The sequence below is a fragment of the Carettochelys insculpta genome, chromosome 16, assembly GCF_033958435.1.
Source record: "Carettochelys insculpta isolate YL-2023 chromosome 16, ASM3395843v1, whole genome shotgun sequence".
NCBI lineage: Eukaryota > Metazoa > Chordata > Testudines > Carettochelyidae > Carettochelys > Carettochelys insculpta.
In genome coordinates, this window is record NC_134152.1 from 33,727,974 (window position 1) to 33,745,654 (window position 17,681).

At 47.2% G+C, this 17,681-nt stretch overlaps 1 protein-coding gene and 1 non-coding gene across 2 annotated transcripts in view; one reads left to right on the top strand and one right to left on the bottom strand.

Moving 5' to 3' along the window:
* The window catches only part of CACNA1H (calcium voltage-gated channel subunit alpha1 H), a 493,948-nt gene that overhangs the window by 161,724 nt on the left and 314,543 nt on the right, over nt 1-17,681 (bottom strand). Inside the window, exon 7 of the mRNA XM_075010231.1 lies at nt 3,918-4,230. Coding sequence (XP_074866332.1) covers nt 3,918-4,230 — 313 coding nt within the window. The remainder of the gene's footprint in view (nt 1-3,917; nt 4,231-17,681) is intronic.
* On the top strand, nt 12,919-13,029 carry LOC142021950 (U5 spliceosomal RNA). The gene has a single exon (XR_012647825.1). It is a non-coding gene; the product is annotated as a U5 spliceosomal RNA (small nuclear RNA).

The following is a 17,681-nucleotide window of genomic DNA, read 5'->3' on the forward strand; positions in this document are numbered from 1 at the left end:
CTTTCATTGGCACCGCTATCTAGGCTGCAGCATGGATACAAGTGGCTTTTCACTGCGGCATGCAGTTGTGCACATTTCACGCTCCCACCAGTGGCGTGCAGTGGATGTTGCCAAGAGATATGGTCCGCAGCAACACTTGGAAGCGGGGGTGTAATTCCCTGTTCAAGAGGACAAGCCAGCCATTGGCGCTGAGTCAGTAGCCACAGCAGCAAGAACAGTGGGAGGCGTTAGCTGCCCCGAGTTTGTCCGGAGGGTTGCAGATGGTTATGTACTTGGTGTGTCTAGCCCCTCTCCTGCAGCTAGTCCTACGGTACTAAATGCCAGGGCTCACTTTCAAAAATGACTTCCATTAGCTCAGGGTTGCACTCGGAGAGGAGCAAGGGCTACATACTGTTAAAACATGGCTCTTATTTACTGACCCACTTGGGACATTAACATTGCTTTAGCTTTGTCGCATACAGGTTGAACCTCTCTAATCCGGCACTCTCTAGCTCAGTAACATCCACAGTGCAGCACGATTTTAATCAGCTGGACGTTCAGTTACCATGGGCGTGGCCACGTTTCCTGTGGGCCCATAAAGTTTGCTTCCAGCCACCAGTCCTGGCTCTCAGTGTTCTGTGCTGTATTTAGCTCTAATTCACCCCTAAATGTCTTCTAAGAGCCCAGCCAGCAGTGGAAGTGTTGGTAGTGCTGCTAGACAATACTGAATTGTCATTCGGCAAATTTATTCAGCACCAGTGAAGTCCTGAGGGTGCTGGACTCGCGAGGTTCAACATGTGGTAGGCTTTCCAAACCCTTCACAGCATGTAGAGTTGGCTACTTACTGCAATGCTGGCATCACTAGGACAGAGCAGAGCCACTTTCCAATCGTGTATACCACTATCTTACAAGCTGCATAAGGTGAATAATACAGGATCCAACAGAGATTAGTATTACCCCAGTTGGAATTTGGCCAGTTACCCCACCACTATCACCATTGCAGAAAATACAGTTCTTGGCCAGAAGTCAGTGGGGCCTTGGATCTGTCTCATCCAAAACATAACACATTCAGCAGCAGAACTCCACCTACTCAGTATGCTAGGATGGTTATAGGGAAGTGGGTGGACGTCTAATACCATCAACTCTATCTCCAGCAGCCCTCAGGGCTTTCCTTGGAGGTCTGACCTGGGCCATTCTGATTAGCTAATGAGAATTTAATGGTCTCTGATTTCCAGTAGTTGTTTTGATTGAGTACCTAATAACTTAGATAACATTTAATACTATTCATATTCTCATATCTCCACCAAGCAGTCACCTTGATGGCCAACTCTGCCTGTAAAGTAACACACTTTTCTACTTCTAAAGGCTCAGAGTTAGGCACGACATGGAAAAAAAATATGCAAGAAGAGGTGGCTGGGTATAATAATCTGAGAGCCAAAGCAGCAAGGTTGAAACCTAACACAAACCTCCCAGGGTGTGAAAGCAGAATGTCACAGCGGTCTATGTACCCAATATCAGCCTTCTTTCTTCCCAAAGGAATCAATTCATGTCTTGGAAATATTCTGCTCTAAGGCGAACCTTTCTTTTTGAGGTGAATGCTACACATTTCGTCTGGGCTTAGAGTTTGCTCCAGAGACAAAGTGGAATGAATAACTTGTTTCCCAGGAGCCTAGAAGGAGCATTGACTCCGCAACACACATTTGGTCACCTTTAGTTGATGAACATGGGACTTCTGCAGTGAAATGGCCTTTGCCCCTTTTTTGCTACAATATCATTGCCGAGAGACAGGAGCCCATGAGCAATCATTTGTGCCACAGCAATCAAGATCTGATAAAGGGCTTCTTCATCTTCTGGAAAAGACGGATGCCAAACGGGACACTGCACTGGTAGACCTGGCTATGATCCTCCTCCTTCCAGCACCACAAACCACCCAGCAAGAATATGAAAAGCCACAGAGGCAGCTCCTATTTTGAATCAGTTTCTAGTCGGTACCCATGCATTTTAAAATTGAACCTCTCTCGTCCAGCACGCTTGGGACCTGACCGGTGCTGAACGAGGGAATTTGATGGACCAGGGGAGGTCACTATAGTCTAGCAGCATTACCAACACTTTCACTGTGCGTGTAGAATTTGGGGGTGTGCCAACTGAAACGTAGCAGCATTTGATTGGCTGCAGAGGGAGCACATGACTCTCACACTCAACATAGTGCACAATCAGCAAGCACCTCATTTCATGTGCATGTCACCTTGGTAATACTGGTAGGAAAAACACCTACGTGAATGGAAACCAGCGGAATCTGGCAACCCTGCATGTGGGCAAAAGTAAACCAAATGTTTCCTGGCCCACGCATAGAAATCTGATAGGCCGCAGGTTGCCCACCACTGTGCTAATGTATGAAAACTACTGATTAGTATTTTGCATTGTGCTAGTTACCTTTTGCTAGTTAATGTGAAATAACCACACACTAGTCTTCCTAGGGAAAATGAGGCCTCTATGATAAACTGATCAGATGATTCTGCATAGCAATCTACTTAGAAGTCATTACTGTTGGGATCAGAGGTGACTCTCCCTTTGGATGATCTACACACAAAGATATACCAATGTAACGGTTCAGTTCGGTTAAACTGGTGCAACTCACTGGAGTAATGTACTCACAAAGTGTGTATTCAAAGCCTGTCTGTGTGCTGAGGCACAGAGAATAAGAGTTGCTACAGTTGCTCAAACTGTAGCAAGCTCATGTTTTTAGCTCTGGAGGTCTCGGGTACAAACCTGGCCAGGCCAGCGAAGGTGGCACACATCCCAGGCCGAGTTGCATATTTTGGTTTAAACGGGATGTGTCTCATTTCAGCTTGCACATGGAAATCAAATTTACACTGACATAATCTGTTCACACATAAAGTTGCATCACTTTTGTTAAAGCACTGCAACTCACCTGTAGAAAATCCATGTACCTTCCACAACTCATGGTAAGGGCTGCGAAGCAGCTTCAGCCAGCCCCTGTTTTCTTTATTCCACAGTTTTGTATTATTTTGGGTTGGTCATCACAGAAACTCACACCAAAGAATTAACCTATTTCTTGCATCAGGATAAAGGTGTATAATACTTTGATAGTTCTAAATCAAATAGAACACTCAATTGGGGGAAAAAAAGAGTGCCCACGCTTGAATGTGCACTGAGGTAACACAAGGGGATGTAAATCAGAAGTTAAAGTTGGTGTGTAGACTCTCCCTAAGCCACCAGTGCCTCTTGGTCATGAACATCACAATCTATTACTCTTGACTTCATGGACCAGGGCACCAAGGACTTGACTGTCCATTACACTGTACCTTGGGTAGCCATTTAAACATATATGGTGAATATAAAACACCCCCATTCTGACCTGACTGCACTTGGTATAAATGCTTGCGCAAGGAGAACATCTCTATAAAGGTTTTAAGGCTAAAGAAGACTACAAGACTATTAATATTTGCATTGAGTCTGTATCTTGTGGGTGAGGCAGAATTTTTTTTTTTTTTGAAACATGTTCAATACTCATTTAAAGGCTTCAAGTGACGGAGGCTACACAACATCCTCTTGATAAGTTGCCCCAAGAGTTAATAGCCTTAACCATTAAAATGCACGTCTTATTTCTAGCCTGAAATGATTGCATTTCAGTTTGCAGCCACTCAACCTTGCTATGCCACTGTCTGTCAGATGAAAAATCCCTTTACTATCAGAAATCTTCATTCTCTTTTTGAAAATGTATCGATAAATGTCATCGTTTGCCTCTCTCCAAAAGGCAGACAGTTTATTCTGTGGTTCATTTACCTGACACAGCCCATCTATTTACTAGTTTCATTCTACTGCAGGCAGGTTCCATTTTCAACTAACAAGTGTCTAAAAAGCCTCTAAGCAACATGGGGAAAAACAAGATCAAGCAAACAGTTGCAAAATCCTACCTGAAAAATAGCTATCCAGGCATAGCCAATGTTATCAAAATTAATAGCTCCATTGTGTGGGTTGACATCCCCTGCCTCACATACGTTGTAATATTGGTTCCAGTTTATGCAGGTGTTCCTGTTGCTGAAATCTTGGTTATACAAATTTTGGTTGGAGAAGTCCATGCTCAAGGTGCACTCCACCCTGTGCTTCTTCAAGTTTGGGATACTGGAGCATTTCTGCATGCCGTTATCCCGATGGGACGAGCAGATGAACAGATCCCCCTCCTCTTCTGGCTGGTAATATGGATTCAGGAAAGAAAGGTTGTATGTCCTAATGTGAAAGAAGCAGAGGAGAGTCAATGTCTTACACTGTCATTTCTTTCACCAGAAGGGGATGCCATGGCCTGAGAGATGCTGATTTGGGCGTGGAATCTAGAACTGTTTTTCTCCTCAGGCTCCTGAATGGGGTTAAACAATAGATGGACAGAGCATGGGGAAAAAGTGGCAGAACCTCACCTGAAAAAAAGAAAAAAAGGTCTGAGTGGACAAGTGGTATTCCAAACCCGCAGTCTTGGGACTGCAGTGAATACAGTGAGGAAAGGCAGGTTACCTAGGGCCATGGTTCCCAAACTTTTCAGTACCACGGCCCGCTTCAATGAGACAAACAATTTCACGGCACATCCCCTGTCTTCAGCTGAATCGATTGCTCATCAACGTCACATGTACCGACATTTACTATGGTTACAGCCTTTACTAGAGGGCTTTGCAACATAGCAGTGCACACAATGAGCTAAACAAGGATTCAATGCATTAACGTTTCAAATCCACCACAGAATATGCCCTCTTAGACAGCGAGAACAGGCACATTTTCAAAATCTGCTCAATGCCACGCTGGGGATGTTGAGTAACGAGTAACCACTGAAAGCAGCTCCCCTCCCTGCCAGCCTGTTGGAGCCAGGAAGAAGCATTTAAACAGCAACCCAGCTACAACAGGCTCCTGCCCTCCACCCCTTCCCCTAGCCACAGCAGGGAGTGGAGGCAGCCTCCCTGCCAGCTCATTTGGGCTGGAAAGCCACATTTCAGCTGGCTCCCAGTGCGAATGGAGTCCCCCTGGGTTGGCATTTCCTCCCATGGAGGCTCTGAAAAGAGCCACCGGTGAAGAGAAACTGATGAACCTCGCTCCAGCTGGGGCTCAGGCAGCTGAGGCGGGGGTCAATCAATCTCCACCCTTCCCACCCCCCTCACCAGTGGCTCTGTAAAGAGCCACAGTGAGGGTAAATTGATGAAATTTCATGGCACATTTGGAGAGTTCTCATGGCATACCAGTGTACCATGTGAGACACTGGTTGAAAACCACTGACCTAGGGTATGCCTGAACTGCAATGTAAGCCCAGAGTTAGCAGAACTTGAGCTGGCTGAGTCTACACATCTATGTTCATTTGTAACCTTAGGTTAGGAATCTTTGGACTGGGGGTTTCAGAATCTACTCTGCATTCTGTGGGCCTGAGCCTAACCATTCATATTCCAGATTTCCTACAGGTCTCCCAAAATGTGCCCACTCTAACACTTTGTTCATGGTGCAATAGGACTAAACTTGTCTGTCCACCAAATGACCATGCAGAGGACAAAAAGTCAGTCCATAGAATTGTTGGATAATTTTGGCAGATTCCCAGAGTGCCAGTCCAATGGGATTCCATCAACATTGCATAGCAAAAGAGCTTGAAGACTGGATCCTGGTTTGATTCAGGCTTGGATCCACCTCACGGGGCCCTGGGACCCAGCCCTGGTTGAATGTGATTTGTCTGTGGATGGAAACAGGGTTTGGCTTGATCAGACGTTTGAATCCTGTGCATACACTGCAGTGGGGATGCACCCTCTACCTCCAGATGATGGAAAAAGCATCTGTGTCTGAGCTATTTGTTGGACTATCAGAAGCCAACTAACAGAGCAGGACAATAACATTGTAATAAGGGAGGAAGGGAAAGAAAGAAAGAAAAAGGCATACCAACTTTAACAAGTTCTCAAATATGTATATGCTCAAACTTGCCCCTAGTGAGGTCAGTGGGAATCTTGCCGTAAACATCATTAGTAGTATCACAGGGAAAAGATAACAAATAGCACTCCTGGGAGGGAAGGGTTAGTTGATCCTGGAATCATCTCACTGTGCGAAGACTGGAATTCTTACTGTTTGCAGCATTGAAAGGCAGAATGGATAAAGCACAGGAGAATGTACCCTGGTCGGAGGGGAGGGGAGGGGAAGAGAGGGGTGGGGTGGGGTGGGGTGGGGTGGGGTGGAGCTAGAAGACTTAATATGTCTGCTCCGTGCCTAAATTTTTATGACCTGATTTTATTAGCCACTTATAGTGCATCAGACCCAGTCTGAGAATAACCTTGCACACCGACAGTCTGCCCTTCCATATCGGATCATTGCTGGACCACAGGAGGAGTCCGCTGATAAATACAGCAATGACTGAGGCTATGCCTAGATTGCAGGCTTCTGACGACAAAACTTCGACAGAAATTTTGTCAGCAGAGTGTGCATCCGGACTGCAGAGCTCTCAGAAGATCGACAACCCTGTACACCTTGTTTCATGAGGCAGGATGTCTCGACAGAGGGTGTTTTCCCGACATTTGGACAGGTCAAATGTCAGAAAAGCCTCTCCTGACAGAACCGCCGGCACAAGATACACAAACTGACATGCACAATTTGCGTATTTTTTGTTGACAGTTCCCCACTGTCTAGACACAGCCTAATAGATGAAGAACTCTCAGAGTCTACTTTGAAAACTGTTGGAGTGGGCAGGGACTGAATTCTTGCCAACAATGGGAAACTGAAAAGCCTGATTTCCATCTCAGCCATCTGCATGCCTGACCGCCCACAGACACTGAGCTTTTCTTTGGAATGAGACAGACAATAGACATCAATTACGTTTAGATTTCTTAACTCCTCCTGCCTATAACCCCAGACAATAACCAAGTGTTCTCTGCATCCGTCTTCCTAGTCACTCTGTGCTCAGTTCATTGGCGGCACTGATAGATGCCTTGCAAAATCCTCCCAATGTCTGAACGCTGCACTCGCTCACAGACGTGGACCCCCAGTATGATTGGGGCGAGAGGGATGTTGCAGCGCAGGCAGCCTTCACAGCAGGGTTTTACTTGTTCCCATAACAGAAGAACTAGGGGTCACCAAAGGAAATAAATAGGTGGTAGTTTTAAAACATACAAAAGAAAGTATTTCCTCATGCAATGCACAGCCAACGTGTGGACCTCCTTGCCAGAGATGTTCTGAAGACTGGGATGTTATCCAGGTTCCATAGATCCATGGAGGTTAGGTCCATCGATATTTATTAAGCCAGGATGGGTAGAAAGGGTGCCTCTACCCTGTTTGTCAGAGGCTAGGAGTGAGTGACAGGGGTGGGGAGATCTGTTCATTCCCTCTGGGGCACCTAGCATTGGCCACTGTTGGAAGACAGCATACCGGGCTAAATGGACCTTTGGTCTGAGTTCACTGGTTCTTATGTTCACCATAAGGGAAAAGGCCACAGGCTCCCTGGAGAGAGGGGACAGCCGAGGTGCTCTCTCGCTCACTCAGAGCTTGTTAAGACCAGACTGTGCTGGCTGAGCTTCCCCAAAGCACCACCCTTTGCCTCAATTAAGCAGCGACCCGGTTTCCATCTGCCACCTGGCAGGCCGTGAAATGCGCCTCAGACCCAGACCCAGACCCATTAGTCTACAGCTCAGGAGATAACGGTTTTAAAGGGCTGGAACCAGTGCCAAGGTTCTCTCCGCCGCAGGTCTCCAGCTGCCTGGACGCTTCAGGCAAGAACAGAATGTTCCCCTCCTGCCCCCACTCGGCTGCTTGGACTCCTGCACACACAGGATCGCCTCTTTTAATGTCCCCCCCTTTTTCTTAGGGAAGCGCTTGCTTTTTACCTTTCCTGGCTTGACACGGAAGTGTTCCCAGCTGCCATTCGGCAGGTCAGGCCTGGGCTAGAAGCATGGGATTGCCTTGCATACCCTCATGTTATCACCTGAAAAGCTTGCCTGCAGCAGCTGGGCTTTAATGAAATATTTAATTCGTGCTGCTCTCTGATAATTGCTAGCAGTGGACGGGACCCAGCTCCGTGGCCCACTTGTCTATGCTACTCTTTAAAAAAACATACAAAAAAATGTTTAAAGGCTGTTTGAATCCGTTGTTGAAATGGAAGGGTTAACAACACGGTTACAGTCAGGCCTCGGGAGGAGGGGCGATATCTTTCTGCTGTACCCTGCCTCGCCACACCTCAACCTGACAGGCAGCTCTCAGTCCTGGTCTCTTTACACCCTCAGAGCTTGATTGCTGCCCCTCACCTCAGGCCTGCAGCCCCCCCGCTCCTCCCAGTCCTACACTTTTCCCACAGCTCCTCAATGCTGACCTGCAGCCCCCCTGCGATCCCAGCTCTGCCGATGCCCCTCGGTCTCAGCCAGCAGCCGCCCATCCTGGTCCCCCTTTTCCCTCAGCTTTGCCAAAGCCCCTCATTACCAACTCACTGCCCCCTGTGTGGCCATCCCTTGGGAGCAGAGACTGTCAAACATAGCATATTGGGTGCCAGATGCCTGCCACCTCCACCGCTGTGCCTCAACAAGTCTAAGAACACACCCCCTGCCCCCCCAGAAAAGCAGTGGGCTGCTCGCCAGTGAAGGCCCTTCCACTGGTACTACTTTTGGAAGAGGCCTGTTTGTCAGCCCGGCCATTGCAACTGTCTTGTGAGGTGATGGTTCTCCACAGCAGCTCCGAGGGGACCAAGTATGAACGAAGGAAGCCGAGACAGACTCTAAACAACGTGTCTCTCCCTGTTCTGCTCTCACAGGAAGCTTTCTTAACGACCGCAGTGCGGCATGATTTTGATGGGGCTACCTTCACCCACCTTAGAAAGAAGGCCCTGAGGATTGTGTGGGAGTTCAATGGCTCTCCTCTTTCAGAAGAAGCCTGAGGCCTTTGAGCCTGCCCAGATTGCTTTCGCCACTCCCCTCTAGTCACCCACCTACCACAACACCTTCTCCGATTCCCAGTCCTTTTGTCTCCTGCAGCTCTATCATCAGCAAGCTGCAGCAGAGATGCAATTCCTGGTCTTCCCCCATTCTCTGCCTACAGGGGTCCGCTTCCGATCTCCATGGCATGTCTTCTTGTGGTCAGGCTCTCATGGCCTTAATTAGGCATGGTGGGTGGAAGGGCAGGTCAGGTTTGCCAAAGGGTTTCATAGATGGGAAGGAGACAAGAGGTGGGATACATGCCAGCAGCAGAACGCAGTTATACGTGCAGCCTAGGGCCCCACAAAATTGAGAACTGACCGCGTTCATTGTCCCTAACAGCATCACGGATGAGGAGAGGGTGGCTCTACCACAAGGCCTGAGAGTTCACTTCAGTGTGATGCTGCATGCTTTTAATGATGGTTGCCACATCCTGTGATGTCACGCCAGGATGTTACAAGCCCAGCATTGTCAGCCTTGTTTCCCTCAGGTCACGAAGTTGGGCCAGCCCATTAGTTCCGCGCGTCTTCATGTCAGGGTAGCGACGCTATTTTGGTGCTGCACTGTGGTGCAACCCCAGCCCATAAGGCTGCAACTGCATAACAGGAAGCCCCAGCAATACCACACGCTGATCACTGCCAACTTTTCTGCAGGCGTGGCTACTGCAACATTAGGTTCTCAACAAAATCCCACAACAGCACTCGTTCTCTTCCAGGAGGATCATCTGTCTAAAAGTGTCAGCGAGCAACAGGTCCAAAGCAAAACTCTGGATCCGAACATCATGACATGGACCCACCCCGGGAAGTGGCCTACAGCAGAAATGCACTAATTAGCAAAGACTAGAGAGAAACCTGGCTGCAAGCAGCCATTTGGTGGCTCCTCTCGAGTCCTCTTTGTTGCTGAAAAAGTTAAATTTGTCTCGCGAAAAACAACTCTCCTCTTGGTTCACAGAACAAACTTCAACCGCCCCCAATTTCCAATTAAAAACAATTTGGCTTTTCAATAAATCCATTGCCAGGCACGTCCCTGGGACGAGCAAGCAGAGCATTAACAAGGAGTGAATCGGCCATCGCCAACTCGTTCCGTCGTTGCAGAATTAAAAACAAAATTTAAAAAAGCCCATTACTGAGGGCTGTATGCCTATCTCCAATCTGATTTAATTAGTCTGGGATTCAGTTTACGGTTCTGGAAGGCTAAGATAACTGGGAGCTTTAATTGCAGCATGGCTGGTGAGGGACTTTTCACTAGTCTTATCTTACACCTGTAATTTCTGGGACACGACTGTGGAGGGCCAGAGCCTTGAAGTTTCTGCGCTATTTTCCTGCACCTGTGCAGACCCACTTGTGCCACTAATCAGAGAATCATAGAAAACTAGAACTGGAAGGGACCTCGAGGGGTCATCAAATCCAGCCCCCTGCCCTCATGACAGGACCAAGCACCATCTTGATTAGTGTTTCTCAACCAGGGCTACGTGTATCCTGAGGGGTACACCGAGGTCCTCTGGGGGTACATCAACTCATCAAGATATTTGCCTAGTTTTACAACAGGGCAACATAAAATATACTAGTAAAGTCTGTATAATTTAGAAGTTCATTCAGACAGTGGCTTGTTTCTACTGCTTCCTATGCCTTACACTGAAACACAACTACAATATTTCTATTCCAGTCCATTTATTTGATGATAAGAGGGTAGAAAGTCAGCAAGTTTTCAGCAGTTGTCTTCTGAGATATTTTTGCATGTTTTTTTTAAAGTGAAGTGTAACTTGGTGGTACGCAAAACAAGTCTGACTCCTGCAAAGGGTACAGTAATCTGGAAAGGTTGAACGACACTTATTTCAAGACTTCAGATTACCTAAGGATGACAAAAAGCAGTCAAGTAGCACTTTAAAGACTAGCAAAATAATTTATTAGGTGAGCTTTCGTGGGACAGACCCACTTCTTCAGAAGTGGGTCTGTCCCACGAAAGCTCACCTAATAAATTATTTTGCTAGTCTTTAAAGTGCTACTTGACTGCTTTTTGTTTTGATAGTGTATAGACTAGCACGGCTTCCTCTCTGTTACTACCTAAGGATGGTGTTTCTCAACTGGTGGTATGCGTGCCTGTAGGGGAATGGAAGAGAAGTCTGGAGGTATTTAAAATTTTTTTATTGAAAAAGGGGTACTTCATTAAAAAAGTTGAGAAACGCTGATCTTGATCATCCCTGACAGATGTCTACCTAACCTGCTCTTAAATACCATGAGTTTTGAAGATTCCGCATCTTCCTTAGCCAATTTGTTCCAGTGTTTAACCACCTTGACAGTTAGGAAGTTTTCACTAATGTCCAACTCAAACCTCCATTGCTGCACTTTAGGCCCTTTGCTTCTTGTCCTAATGCTGAAGAACTAGTGTATACGAAGCACACCCACTTTAGCCACCGGTAAACACCAGTGGGATAAGAAAAGATTTAATATGAAAAGTGAGAATGTAGACAAACCACCTGCTCTAAACAGCACCATATACTCCTGAGGTGCAGTGTAATAAGCGGAATGAAGCCAATCAATAGATAAGAGAAAAAGCAACAGGGCTCAAGAAAGAACTTGGACAACTTTTCAGGCCACGGGGCTGAGTCCTTGTTTCCGTGATATGCACAGTGAGTGTCTAGGTACGTGCCAATGATAATTTTGTTCCATTCAGTATCCCTGGCCCGACTACTTTACTTTTAAACCATCATTTAAGCCTTCACCTAAGAGCTTCTAAAAGGTTACGTCACTCAGCAACTGCAGTCCAGGAATGGCAAAGACTTCACAGGGCAATGATTGACAGGACAGAATTCACTGCACACTTCATTCATGGGGAAGTTTGTCTCCTCTCTCCCCGGTAATTTAAACACTTCTCAAACAGCCGACCAATCAGCTTGATAGATCAGGAAATACAGCACGTCATTTATGGCCCATGGCTTCCTTCTGTTCAAGGCAGGATTCAATGATTTTTCTGCTTTGCAACTCACTGCTGCCTGGAGAGTGGTGTGATGGCCAGACGAGTTTGCAAGGGGACGACTGGTATCAGATGAAATCAGACCAGAGGGCAATTGAGAGCGCAATCCTGTGACATTTTCAGACACACTGGGTGTATTTACTTATGGAATCTCTGGATGCAGAGAAGTCACAGCCTGGGGGAACATGCATATTGCAGCTAACGAAGCAGAAATGCAATGTTCATTTCCATAGCCTGACGACTCCTGATTTCAGGAGGCTGGTGGAGCCATTAGCTGAGCAAGTGAGAATGCAAACTACAAGCCATCATCTGGGGGCAGAAGTGGAGGAACAATAGATTCTTTCTTCTGGGCTGGGATGTTATAAAATAACAAAAATAGCTCTTCTATGGTGCTTTGTCTCAGTCACTCTCAAAACTCTTGACACAGGCAGGCAGCAGTGTTATGTCCATTGTACAGATGTGGAAACTGAGGCTCAATTATAAAGCAGTTAGATCTATGTAACAATTTAGAAGGGGTGTGTAGGGAAGGTGTGACCCTAGCATTCATCTCTGCAATTAAATCACTGCTTCAAGACAGGTGTCATCCACTCACTGATCAAATCTCTGAGCCATGCACCAGCCATAATATTGTTGGAGACTATGTAGTTTAGTAATTAAAACTCGTGGACCAAGTCGCAGGGACATTGCAGCTAAACCATGACTCCCATGCAGGCTGTCTTCTTCAACCACCTGGGTGTTTTTGAGAGAAGCATAAGTAAGCTGGGAACTTGGCACCGACACCACAATAAAAAAACTGGAGTCTGCCTCTCTGAGCTGAGGAGGCCCAGGGGAAATAAACGGCATCTTATTTATATGGAATCAGACCGAAACAGGGGGTCAGGGATCTTTCCCTTACAGGATTTGCTTCAGGATGGCCCAGGCAGATATATCATCAGCGGAAGTCAAATGGGATCAGCCTGGCTGAAAATCCAGCTGCCGCTTACATTTGGTAAGAGATTTACAGCGCCCGCGTACTTGCAAAAGAATTCAGCACAACACTGTTGTTTTTTCCTTCACCTCGTACAAATCTTTCACCTTTTACTGAAGGTTTCTGTGGGGACATAGTAAAGACATAAGCTCAGCCATTCAAATCCCTTTTTCGAGGGAGAACCTTAGAGCGGCTTCCCATTGGAGGTAGCACAGCTCACACCGCTCCTTCTTTGTAGGGCCCAATCCATCAGATAAAACCACAATCCCTGGCTCGGGGTGGGTGTGGGTGTCTAATCATCCTGTCCAAGGTCAGACAACAGTCTTTCCTCTCCCCAGGTCCTCCCCTCCTGTTCTTGATGCAGCTGGTTTTATGGCCCCTTCACTGGACAGCAGGAGCAATGGGGGTTGCTATTAATGCCTCATTTGCCAAGGCCCTGTCGGGCTTTCCATGTGCCTTGCACTGGGCCTTATTTCTGGCCAACAAGATATGCCACACTAGACAGCGACATCACATTAAAATGTTGCATCTTCCTGGCTTGCCTGAATTCCCCCAGGTCATCCCAAAGCCTCTTTGGTTCTGAGAGAAATTGCCATCCAAACCAGGATGAACAAAAGTTCTGAAGGCAGTGTTCCTTCTGGTCTTGTAATGCGATAGAATGCTACAACGTCACACAGAGCTGGGGAGTCTCATGAAAGGTTAAAATGTGCTGAGACATACACAGATCCCTGTGTGGAGAGGTTCAGGGAGATAGAACAAGGTTGGGCGCTCATGGAGGGAGCTGAAATATTTGGCACGAAAGGAGGAGTAGTTAAAAAAAAAACAAACCCACCACGCAATGGCAGAAGAAAGTCTGCTGATTGTGTTCCGAGAAAACATGGCTTCACATTTGGGCCTTGTAGGAACAACAAACACAGGTGAACACTGGAGTTTGTGTGGAGGTAGAAGCCATGTGGGCATATTAGATCCTGTGCCAAGTATCTCTCCAACGTGCTCTGCTCAGAGAGTTCGATTTGCAGCAGCCCACGGGGCTACGAAATAAAGTACCAACAAACAGCACTCACACAGGCAGACATTTAGCAACAAGGCTGTGCCAATACAATCATGACACAAAGCTGTGTAGTATAAACAAAGCCTGAAAGAAGAAGGGTGGCTTGAGCAATGTCCAAGAACCTGGAAGCTTTGGTTCAGTTGCCAGTTCTGCTACAGGCTCCCTATAGTATAGGACCTTGGGCAAGTCACTTATCTTCTCTGGACACCAGTTTTAATTAAAAAAAAAAGTAATCTTGACCAGACTGTTTTTATCCATGATAGCATTTCAGATGACATGCCCTTCGAAGCAGCCGCTAATCGGTCACCCAGGAAAAGCAGCCTAGGCTGGCGTGCAGTAGATGAGCTATTGTTTTGAGTCTGACAGAACTATGCAGAAGCTCATTACCTTCAGAGACCTGCATGCAACCCCACTCCCCAGATCTGGAACCAGAAGCGCCCTGGATGCTAATGGTGGGGGGTGGGGGAGCTCAGGGCTCCATCTCTTATGGGTAATTATAATTAGGATTCCACCTAGAGCACAGCTGGATTTTCAAAGCGGGAGAGACCAGCTGGACTGATGCATGGACAATTAGCAGCAGAGGGATGCCAAAGCCCATTTGCTGGTGGTTGTTTAAGGTTGAAATGTGCAGAGACACATGCCATCATCACAGAGAACAGACAAAGGATTCAAGAGTGATCCAGGCAGGTGTGACCGAGGCACATGCGTGATGGCAACCTCCTCATCTTCTGCCCTTGCTATTGTGAAAACTGTCCATTCCAGTACAGTGTAATCAGACACAGCACAATGCTCTGTAGCTCAGTGTCCTCCCAGCTGCAAGGCAGTTAATACATGTTTCTCTTCCCAGATGAATCTTTTCCATTGCACCCCCTTTCCCTCCAGGGTTCAACTTAACCTCGTGCTTTGATACCATCAGTCCTGTTCATTAGAACAGGGCAGAAGGCTGACAATGTAGCTAGTGAAACAAAAGCCTGGTGAAGGCCAAGAGATGGGCACCGCGCCAGACATTTTGGCTAGAGGAGAAATGTCGGTAGCTGCCCCCATCTGAGGCTGTGATCTAGCAAGCTAGATGAGGTCTGATCTGGCCAGAGCATTGGCAGGAGACTTCTGTGGGAAGCCCAGTTAAGTAAAGATTTTTGAAGCTGAGAAATGGTTTGCGTGTGGTGTTTGGAGGGAAGTTTGGCTTCATTCTGATGTTATCAGACCTGTTCTTTTTTCCCCCGCCTCTATTTTGCTCAATTTTACGCCTTCACTAAAATAATGTTTAAAAAAATGCACATCCAAACCCAGCCCGCTGGCATCAACAGTGTTGCATGCTTGTAGGCCAGCAGCTGATTTCTACAGAGAATCTTTGCTGGTACCTCACAGCTCTTTCGCTCAGTTTCTTCAAAGGTCCTGAAGAAGAGAAAAATGCTCTTACCAAGGACAGTCTGTGAGGAACAGCTCAGCAGCAGCCCGGGCAAGTGCAAGGGGACCTGAATTCTTTTCTTTTTTTTTTTCCCCTGGTGTTAAAGGTTCATTTTGGACTGGTGGCAGTGAGCAGGGGATGCAAGTGTGTGGATAGGCTGCTGGTTGAGCCTGTTGTTGACACACACACACAGAATCCTTCACTTCAGGTAGCTATTAGATAGCAATGCCATATCAGACAGACCACACAACAAGTTCTTGGCATGACACCTCAGGGGAAGGTCCCAGTGACGGGGTGGACTTTGCCTCAAAACACCCTGCTGGAGGCTTGTGGACTTACCACACCCTACTAAAGAAGAGAAGCCATAGAGAGCTTCACTAAACAGGCTAGAGAGGCGGCAAGATAAACCAGCCAATCAGGAGCCACAAAGGACTACAAAAGAAGCCATGGGACCAGAGTCAGTTCAGTGCCGCTAGAGATCTCAGGGAGCGAAGACAAGACGTGACCAGCTGGCAGAGGGAGCACCATGGAGAACTCTGTGGGATGGCTTTGTTGTAGATCAGACAGGAGCCCACGCTTGACAACTGAGGACTGGGCACGACTGGGAGGAGGAGTTGCAGAACCTGGGATAGGCATCTGCTGGAAGTTGGAAATAAAGCTCTGAGCCAAGGACAAGGACAGTGCAGGCCTATGAAGGAGTGGCCCAGAGAGTGAGGCTAGCAGGGAAACTGTAAAGATTGGAACTCAGTAGGGAACAGCTATCTTTAGGGCCTTGGGCCTGCACCTACTGGAGGGAAAAGAAGGAAACATAATCCTAATTGCCCTGAGAGGGAAACACATCAGCACCTGATCCAATCCTTATCAGAAGAAGGAGATGGAGCCTTCGGTAAGGGCAATGACGTCGTCTCCAGGAGGGGAAGCATTACAGGCACCACTCTGGAGCACTGTGAGAATGAGACAGAGGGAGCAAACTCAGAGACGGGCCCCGGTTAGGTGTATGCCCCAGAAGAGGTTTGCATTTCACACAAGGCCAGAGGGCAGAGTAGCTGAAAAGGCTGAAGAACACGAGTGCAGGCAAATGCACTTGACCAGACAGGGGCACTTGTGGGGAAACGAGTTCCACCCCATTACAGTCCCCCGCCTCTTCTCAGCTCCCCTCCCCCACCCCTGCCTCATGGATCATTGGGCCAGGGGAGCCGCTTGTTTTAGGAATGGGGAGATCACCATGGAACTGGTGTTCGAATTGCATCTCAGTTCCCCATGGTATTTTTATTCTCCTCCTCAGGAAAACTGTTCCTGTGGTTCTTGAGAGTTTGATCTGTGTAAGAACCTCTGACCTGGGCCTCCTAAGTAAGATAATCTCAAAAGTCTGGTGTAAAGCCATGAAAAGTCAAACTGTACAGACATCTTCTGGCAACCACAATGCCATGTTCTCACCTCAGAGAGAGGAAATGAATTCAAAAGTGAAGTCAAAGGGCCAGAGGTTGAGCTCACCTGCACCGGTGTTAAACATCATGCATCTGATTCTTCCTGGCCCCTTATATAGGCATTTACACTAGAGCAAAGTGGGCTTAAAACACTCTCCTCACTGGGTAGCACTGCTCTGGTGTAATGGTGGCAGAGCTGCAGAGAATCAGGCCCTGTGATTGCAACACAGTCACTCCCACTTTCCTGGTGCTCAGGAAATCAGAACCAGAACACTGCTCTTTTCTGGCTGCCGCCATCTCTTATTGTCTTACTGTTGTCTCCCTCTGGATGCTAAGCAGAAGAGGTGGGGAGAGACGGGGGAAGTTCATGTCTGTCTCTTGGTTTGGCCTCCAGCAGCAGGCCCAGAGTGGCAGGAAAGCTGAGGTGTGCGTCAAAGGTCTAGAAAACATTGTCTTAGGCTGACGAGAATAACAAATGGGCTTTAAGGACAAACAATATTTGGCAAACAACTCTAAATCACCACAGTATCATTCCTCTTTCATCCCAGACTTTTATTCTCTTTGCTGCTGTTTAAAACCAAGGCTTAATTTCCATCTGACAACCATTGCATAAGGGTTTTTTCTTCTTTGGACTGCTCTCCCTGGAGCTGAATGGTATGACGATGGGCTAGACAGATCTAGTCCAGATTTCTAAGCACAGCAGTGAGGTGGTAAAAGCCCACCAAGGGAAATATAAAGAATGTGCCAAATTGTCCTCGCAGTTTCATCCCTATGATCCTATTTACTTAGGCAATGTAGAAATTTCCCCTATCACAAGTCCACATTTGTTTCCACTATTTAGTGGGGTGCTCTTAGGTCAATGTTTACCACAGTCACATGGCTGGCAGTGAAGTTATTGGGGATGGGCTGAAATACATGGGGTTGTGTTTGTTTAAAAACAACACAA